This window comes from Pyrus communis, chromosome 10 (assembly GCF_963583255.1).
Source record: "Pyrus communis chromosome 10, drPyrComm1.1, whole genome shotgun sequence".
Classification (NCBI taxonomy): domain Eukaryota; kingdom Viridiplantae; phylum Streptophyta; class Magnoliopsida; order Rosales; family Rosaceae; genus Pyrus; species Pyrus communis.
In genome coordinates, this window is record NC_084812.1 from 9,330,197 (window position 1) to 9,339,173 (window position 8,977).

General features: G+C 37.1%; 1 protein-coding gene across 2 annotated transcripts; it reads left to right on the top strand.

The window, feature by feature from the left end:
* Positions 1 to 1,141: 1,141 nt before the first annotated feature.
* Positions 1,142 to 8,582, top strand: LOC137748536 (BEL1-like homeodomain protein 4). Of its 2 annotated transcripts, none has more exons than XM_068488703.1 (5): positions 1,142 to 1,537; positions 1,874 to 3,337; positions 4,404 to 4,789; positions 5,752 to 5,812; positions 7,789 to 8,582. In XM_068488703.1, exons 2-5 carry the CDS (start codon positions 1,976 to 1,978, stop codon positions 8,407 to 8,409), a joined length of 2,430 nt encoding a protein of 809 aa, XP_068344804.1. In that variant the 5' UTR covers positions 1,142 to 1,537; positions 1,874 to 1,975; the 3' UTR covers positions 8,410 to 8,582. The 2 variants fall into 2 exon arrangements, with proteins under 2 accessions (XP_068344804.1, XP_068344805.1); XM_068488704.1 differs by lacking the exon at positions 1,142 to 1,537 and adding an exon at positions 1,595 to 1,648.
* Positions 8,583 to 8,977: the final 395 nt, after the last annotated feature.

Below are 8,977 nucleotides of genomic sequence, written 5' to 3' on the forward strand. Positions count from 1 at the left end.
ATGCTCCTACCAAACTAATGATCCTTGCCTACGCAAGATAATGATTGACATGGGTATCATGGTCATTTGGACATATCAAGGGATGGTGGGAGTTTGGATCGTTGAGATGACTTTCTACTCACCTTATCTTTATTTTATTCCGTAGTTTGCGTTGGTTTCCAAAAGAAACCCACACCCCCCACCCCCCCCCCAAAAAAAAAAACCACAATCAAATGACAATAGTAGCCGACATCTAAAAAGGGTATTCTAGTCATGTAAAAAAATACATAAAATAACTAGAAAACCCTTATAAATTTTGTGTTTTATTTTTTATTTTTTATTTTTGAAGCATGTTTTAATATACTATAATTTGCAAGAAAGAAGACTCAAATTTATGTGCAATAGAACATGTATATGTGAAGTAAAAAATAGTATGTGAACAACACATCCCTAAAACATATACTCTGACAAAATAGTCTAACTCTAATCAACATAAAACATAAGGAAAGTTGCCAAACTAATCAAAAATAAATTTTCAATTGCTCCAACCCATCAAACTTAAAATATTGATCAAATCTTCATAACATAATGATCAACAACATAATAATCTTATATTGTCGATATATCAATTAAATACCGACAACATATTAAAAAACAAATCATTTTAACAAGAATTTGATAAATAATTATTTATACCAATTTCCCTAACAACCATGATTCCACTTTTTTAGTGGACGAAAGTAACCTCAACCACTGCATTCCAAGGTGAGGACATTAGGGTCATTGGAAACAAAAGTTAAATGAATTAATTTCATCCTGTTTTCCGGAAAGAGATCCTCTCCGGATCTATTCCATTAAAGCCTTTGAATTAAGTGATTTGGATTCTTGAAATTTTGATCTAACGGTTAAAAACAAATGTTTCTTTTTAAATTTATAATAATTTTAACCATTTAATCAAATTTTAAGAATCCAGATCACTTGATGCGAGAGTTTTGAAAGAAGAGATCTGGAGAATGTCTTTTCTTTTTCCCAACTTGGTTTGATATGTAATGATATTAATGATTTTAAAAAGTATTAGGCGAATAGAAGCATAAATAAATATAAAATAATGGTGTGGAAAAGAAGAGTCGATGAAGAAGAACAACAGCGACTGCTTCTCTTTCTCCTTTTTGTTTGTTTCTCTCTCTTGGAGCTAATAAGCTATATCTGCGTTTGTTGGTTAATTAGAGAGAGATATATTAAATAGTGAGGAGTCTCCGAAAGAAAGCCAGCATTTTCATTTTTATATTAGCAACCATATACTCCCTCTCTTGCTATCGCCTCTTTTTTTTCCAGAAGGGTTGAAGGTGATTGCATAAACAATCACTGCAAAGAGCAAAAAAGGAGAAAGAAAAGGAGAGAAAGAGAAAGACAGAGACGACAAACAGAGCGACAACACAAACAAGAGAGAGAGAGAGAGAGAGAGAGAGAGAGAGGAATTCAAGAAGCTTTCAATACCACAGAAGGGAAAACGATGTCTGAGAGCTTTACATCCTTTCATACTCTGCAACTCCTCGAGGTATATATATCTATGTATATAAATATACTTGATGATGATGAACAAAGCTGAAAATGATAAGTATAGATGAAAAGAGAACACAAAAATTAAAAAAGACACCAACAACAAAGGGTAGTAGTAACCATTTTATCATTTCTCTCTCTCTCTCTCTCTCTCTCTCTCTCTCTCTCTCTCTCTATATATATATATATATATATATATATTGTTTATAATAATTCTTCTCATAGTGATATATTTAATCAGCTTGATGAATTAATGAGTACTCAAAGTACTCTTCCATGATGGGTATTGTTTGTTATTTGCTTGTGTCTGACAAATTCATGCTGAATTGAACAGTAAATCAAGTGTGAAAAGAGAGGGAAGTGACTATAAAACCAACAAGGGGAGGGAGAGAGAGATAAAAATGATGAGGAAGAAGATCAGTACTAGTTTTATGATATGGGCATAGTAACTTTACCGCCACTCCCACCACCGCCACCAAAGGGTAATCTTCATCACCGTCACCACTCAATTGATTCAGAAAACTACTCCAATCCTCCTAATTCTATGTCCCAAGACTACCACCAAGGCATCTTCACCTTCTCCAATGGCTTCGAGAGATCGGCTATGACAACTCACCAAGAACAACAGCAGCAGCAGCAGCAACACCACTTGGCACAGCAGATCAGGAGGGAAAAGCTGAGGGTGCAAGGCTTCGAAACCCCTCCCCCGCCGCCACTGGCTGGCCTAAACGAGGAAGAATCCAGTGGCCTCCCAGCATACGAAACCGCTGGGATGTTGTCTGAGATGTTCAATTACCCTCCAGGCGGTGGCCCTGTTGGGGCCGCCGAACTGCTAGAGCATCCAATGTCAGCCAATTATCGGGTGATACCTCGGCCGCAGCAGGCTGCAGCAGTGTCTGCTGCGGCTGACTGGTACGGAAGAGTGGGTGGTGGTGGATTGGGACCATTGGGAGATTCAAAAAATCAGCACCATCATCAGATTTCAACAATTAATGCAGACTCAGCGGCAGCCATGCAGCTTTTTCTAATGAACCCATCACAACCAAGATCGCCTTCTCCTCCTCCTTCTCACACCACTTCTTCCACCCTTCACATGTTGCTTCCAAACCCTTCCACCACCACCAATTCACTCCAAGGGTTTGCTGCCGCATCCGGTGGAGGGGGCTTTGGTCAATTCACTTGGGTCCCTGAGAGTCATCAAAGCCATGAAGCAGAAGGCAATACCGCTGGCGGCGGTGGTGAAATTGGTGGGGTTGTGGAAGGCCAAGGACTTTCATTGTCTCTATCAACTTCTTTGCAGCACTTGGAGGCAGCAAAGGCTGAGGAATTCAGGATGGGATCAGATAGTGCGAGTGGCTTGCTGTATTACAATAATCAAGGAGATCATCAACATCAAGGGTCTAATCCTCAGTATAAGAATTTGGGTTCCCATCATCATCAGGCATTGCATAGTTTGCAGCAAGGCGGCGTTGTAGGCGGTCATCACGTCAGTTTCGGGTCGTCATCGTCCTTCGGAGTTGTGAACGTGTTGAGGAACTCCAAGTATGTGAAGGCTGCCCAAGAATTGTTGGAAGAGTTTTGCAGTGTGGGGAGGGGTCAGCTCAAGAAGAACAAGTTTGGTGGCAGTACAAGTGGTAGGCAGAACACCACCACAAACCCTAGTTCTAATCCGGCTAGTGGTGGTGGCGGTGATGGTGGTACCTCTTCATCTTCATCAAAGGATGTGCATCCGTTGTCAGCCGCTGATAGGATTGAACATCAACGAAGGAAAGTCAAACTATTGTCCATGCTTGATGAGGCATGTAATCTCTCTCTCTCTCTCTCCCCCAAAGACTTCTGCTTTTTTATTAAGGACCCCAAATTTTTTTTTCTCCCAAGTCACCGGACAAACATAGAAAATTCCGGCCACTTACAATTATTTAAAAAAAATGTATTTCTTTAAAAAAATAGGTAAAAAAGCCGGCTGGTGTAGTAGGGCTTTTCTTCTCTTTCATAGGGTCGAGGGTAGCTAGTCTATGGTTTAAACACTAAATTAAAATGATAATATATTTCACTGATCGAAATGGTTTATACTTAGCTTCACATCATCATATTACGTATAGGAAGGCAGTTATGAATATCAGTGCCTTTCTAGTTTATGATCATACTGTTCATAGTAATTTCTTGGGCAATCTATTGATATTATAACTTAGTTGACCCTGTTTTTATTTCCGTTTTAGTTCTATTATAAATTGGATGAGTAAGTGTGTCAATTTTGTATATACCAAAGATATTCTTATAGTTGCCATTACCAACCAATTTTTTTGTTGTACCACTAATTTGATATATGCATTTGTTCTCTTCTTTAATCAAGATCAAAACCATCCTTCTCAATATTTTTTAGGCTTATAATACTCTGAGAATAAGAAGACCCTCTCTCTCTCTCTCTCATTTGATCTGACTGTTGCACTCATATCTCATGTTTTAATTTTCTCGTACTCAATCTTTCTTGTTTTAGTCATCTTCTAGTTTTCTTTTGTTACACTTCGTAACTACCTTCTCTAATCTAACATGATTTAGACTTCTTATCTGCTTCTAAAGTTGCTTAGTTATCAACATGTTGCCTTCTTTGGTCAAAACTTTTTTTTGGTTGAGGAGGAAGATTAATTAACCGTGAACATGAATCTTTAAATTATGTCGCACGTTTTACATTATTTAATTTATTTGGTTGTTTTCTACATTTATTTCAAGCCATCAAATCACTCCAACTTCTTAAAAATGTGAACATTTAAGGCCTCAAGAGATTGTGACTTGCTAGTAATTCAGACATTTGCATTGAATACGTACATGTATAGTTAATATTGATTACATGTTCATGATTGCAGGTGGATCGAAGGTACAATCACTACTGCGAACAAATGCAAATGGTGGTAAACGCATTCGATCTGGTGATGGGTTTCGGAGCAGCGGTGCCGTACACAGCTCTAGCACAAAAGGCCATGTCACGGCATTTTCGATGCCTAAAGGATGCGATCACGGCACAGTTGAAGCACAGCTGTGAGCTAATTGGAGAGAAAGATGGTGCGGGGACCTCAGGAATAACAAAAGGAGAGACCCCGAGGCTGAAGCTGCTAGAGCAAAGCCTAAGGCAGCAAAGAGCATTTCATCAAATGGGCATGATGGAACAAGAAGCTTGGAGGCCCCAACGAGGCCTGCCGGAACGCTCAGTCAACATCTTGAGAGCCTGGCTTTTTGAGCATTTTCTTCACCCGTGCGTTACCTTTTACCATACTCTTTTAGCTTTACTTCATATTATGATATATAATTGTGAAAATGACCATCAACTATTACTTAGGAGACTCTTATTTTAATGCACACAATCAAGTAAACACTCTGTCAAAGATAATAATAATATTTTAACACACAAAACTGACTACATTGATGCATTTTTTAATATAAAAGCATGCGCCATGTGAGCCACATCTGTATCAGATTGTACCTCAGCAACATAGTTAGTTCTATGTCGAGATATCATTACTAGAGATATAATATATGGAAATGCTCTCTTGCATGATAGGCTTTTTATTCTGCTGTTGGACTGTTGATCAGGTTGATTTTTAGTTCAAAACACAAGTATAGTATTGAAACATTACTTATATTAGTCTAAGTAATGTTTTGTTTGGTCGAAACGAGTCGAAGTAACGTAAGTCTTTGATATATGATACGTACCATCAGAGCGGGGTTGCCATGCACTTTATTAATTAGTTAAATAATTAAGTCAAGCTACGTACAGGTCTATTCTGATTACTGTTAAAAGGGGGTCGTAATTATACGCAGTGTCCTGGGATGTTGCATGGTCAGCCAAAAGCTGGGGAAAAAGTAATGCATTAATTCACTAAAGCATTATCTCTCTCTCTTTCTTGGAAAACACATTGTCTTGTATAAAAAGGTTAGAGAGAAAGAGAAAAGAGAGGAGATTGTACGTGGTAGCTAGTCTGTTACGTCTTGTTGTTGTGGTGGTACAGTCCAGGTACAGCGCAGATGAGCTGAGCTAGGTAGCGATCGATCGAGACTGGATATCTTCTTGTCTTAGATTCTCACGCCCATGCAGAGAGCGAAAGGAGAAATATTTTTTAACCTCATATAGGCTTAGGGGTGTGAGGAGGATGTGAGACTCTTTATACTGTTCAGACAAGGACTCTGATGTCATTTCATTTCTGGTCTCTTTCTCAGGTATCCAAGCGATGCTGATAAGCATCTGTTGGCTCGACAGACTGGTCTGTCCAGAAATCAGGTAATTATTTTAGTTTTGGCTTCATCTTGAACAGTAAGTAAAGCATCTCAAAAGGAAACTTATGTTTAAAAGTTTCCTTTGCTGATCCATTTAACACTTTTATGCTGCTTTAAAAATTATGAATTTTAACGAAAATTTTTCGGTACTGTTTATTTTAATAAAAAATTATATTTTGACACTAAAAAATCAATTCTGATACTATTCACTTTACCATTTATTTTATCATTATCGTTAAAACTCAAAGTTTTCAAACCCTTTTCATTAGTTTTCTTTAAAAATTTGTCTTTCCAATTAACTCTTCAAATTTCATCTTTCATTTAAAAATATTTAAAACTTGACTTTATCTTATTTGGTGGAGCTCAAATTTATTTTCAAACTTGCAAGTGACCCTTTACTATAATAGTAAAAAGGTGTTAAGTCCTTACATGATGGTGTGGGTTCAAATTCTGTTGGTAACTAATTTAACATCTAATCTAACAAAAATCTATCGTTTGACCCAAAAAAAAAAAAAATTTATTTTCAAAGTTTTTACCAAATAATACTTTCAAATAAAATATTGCACGGCCCAATTTGATAACTTGAAGAAGTAGGAACTGACCTTGTAAATTGGGTTGCTAGATCGTTGAAGATGCATTTTTCCTACGTGGCATATCGAATTTAACCTGGGTACTTCTTTTGAAGATGCTCTTATACAGACTATGTATTCACTAGACATTACCTCATATATATTTCTCTTTTTCGTCCATTTTTTTCTTCAATATACGAGGGTCTTATAGTTAAATTCATTGTCCCTACATGATATTTAAATATCATTTCATTTCTGCCACATTATAACGGAAACCCTGCTATGAAAAGGCTCCTGTATATAAACATGCATATGTATAGACCATCGTGCTAACGAAGAAGAAAGAAATGATAGGTAACTAGGTAGAAAGACGAGATGGGAGGGAAGGGACCAGCAGTAGGTTCAGAAGGACTTACATGGGATTGGATTTTATTTATCCGGGTTTCTACGCTTCTCTATTGAAAAAAGACAATGTGTTTTCTCTGCCTCTTTCTTTCTTCTTTTAACTGTGGATTCTTTTAACTCCTTGACATAACTTCTGATAACAGTGAAAACCAACCCCACACCAGCAGACAATAAAGGCTTTGCCATGCAAGTACATAACAGATGAGACATGAGAGTTTGCAGCTTTGGTTCTCTCGCGCGCTCTCTCTCTCACACACACTCATACCAAATGACACCTTCCCTACCACATCTTATCATTTAAGAACCTTAAGTTAAAAGACAAAATAAATGTTCCCACTTAAATTGGTCATAGGAAATCAAAGCTATTCATAATCTTTAATTAACTATGGCAACTTCATCTCTTGTTTCATCATTAGCTAGGTCATTAAACATCGTAAACTTTAGCAATGTTACGTAGTAGTATCTTTTGCATTTATTATGTTTTTTTTTCTTCACTTCAATCTGGTTTATTTGACAAAAAAAATGTGGCTTTCATTGGTTACAAAAATCTTATAACGTGTCAAAATTTATAGTTATATAGTTTTTCTCTCAACTTTATATAGAGAAAAAAGATGTAAATTTTATTTTCTTATCCTGCCAAAATAAATATTTTTATTGCCAGATTGCCCACCACACTTAGGGTTGTAATTTCACATGCTTGCTAAGTTTCTAAGCAAGATATTGGCATCATATATAATGATCAAGAAGCAGTGATAGTGAGAACAAGTTACATAAAATGATTTATTACCACGTGGTTTCTCTATTCAATAAGGCAATGGCATGTATTGAGAAACTTATTATGTTCTATTGAAACGGGATGACACGCTGGTGGTGAACCCTTTCTATATAAATTCTTCTCATAATGTAGACCCGTGGTTTGACTGTTATGAAATTGAGAGATGGATTAATTTTTATTTATAACTTTGATGCATGACCTAAAAATAAAGTGTTTTGGTTTTGAATGCAGGTCTCAAATTGGTTCATAAATGCTAGGGTTCGGTTGTGGAAACCCATGGTGGAAGAGATGTACCAGCAAGAAGCCAATGAAGAAGAAGAAGTAGGACAGGGAGGAGTAGGAGGAGCTACTAGTGCAGCAGCAGATCAAGAGAGAGAACGTAACAACAATGCTGGCCTCGCTGCACAAACTCCAACGCCTACAACGACAACGACAACAACTACAACAAATTCGCCAGCAAGCAAAAGATCCGATATCAATGCCTCTGAAAACGACCCTTCACTCGTAGCAATCAATAGGCATCAGCAGCAGCAGCACCACCCTATGATGGCCACCACCACCTCCACTGCGGTGGCTCCTCCTGCGTACCAGTGCTTCCCCCCCGCAGCTTCCGATGACACGGGTCGAAGTTACGGGACCACCTCGGCTAATGCAAATATTGCAGCTCATCATGATCATCAAAATAGTAGTAATATCGATTCTTCTACGACGCTTATAAGCTTCGGGACCACCACGGCAGCTGGTGACGTGTCACTCACTCTAGGGCTCCGTCACGCTGGTGGTGGTGGTGGAAACAATATGCCCGACAAGACTTCTTCTTCTTTCTCCATTAGAGACTTCGGGGGCTGTTAGGGAATTAATCAACCACTTCTCTTTATTGATTAGTATATCAAACTTCTATAGACTATAGAACGTAGTAAAAAGAAAAGAAAAAACAGTTAATTAGTTTCTTTATCTTTTTTTCAATATTTTTTTTTACTTTTATATATATAACCTTCCATCCATTCTATGAAGAAAGATACATGGTGAGAAAAGTAGAATTATGTAATTAGTGGAGTCTATTGTAATTGCATAGTAGATGGTTTTTGCAATTACTATTTCTCCTTTTTAAAACTTTAATTAGATCTTGTACCTCAATAGGAGGTATTTACTAGAATAATATCATGAAATTAAATCATATTTTGAGAAGAGGAAGGAGAGTTACTTTGCACTATATGTCCATCATATAAATTGGTTAATGAAGGGAGAATTATGGTGATCATGTATATTTGTTATTTTAAACAATATGAATGAGAGATCCCATCATGAGTTGGGTTTATTAATTAATCTAGGGAAGTGGTTTTCACATACTCTTATTTTCTCACTGCACACTCTTGTTTATTTTTTACTTATGAATTGACTAAGTTAAAGGAAAAATCAA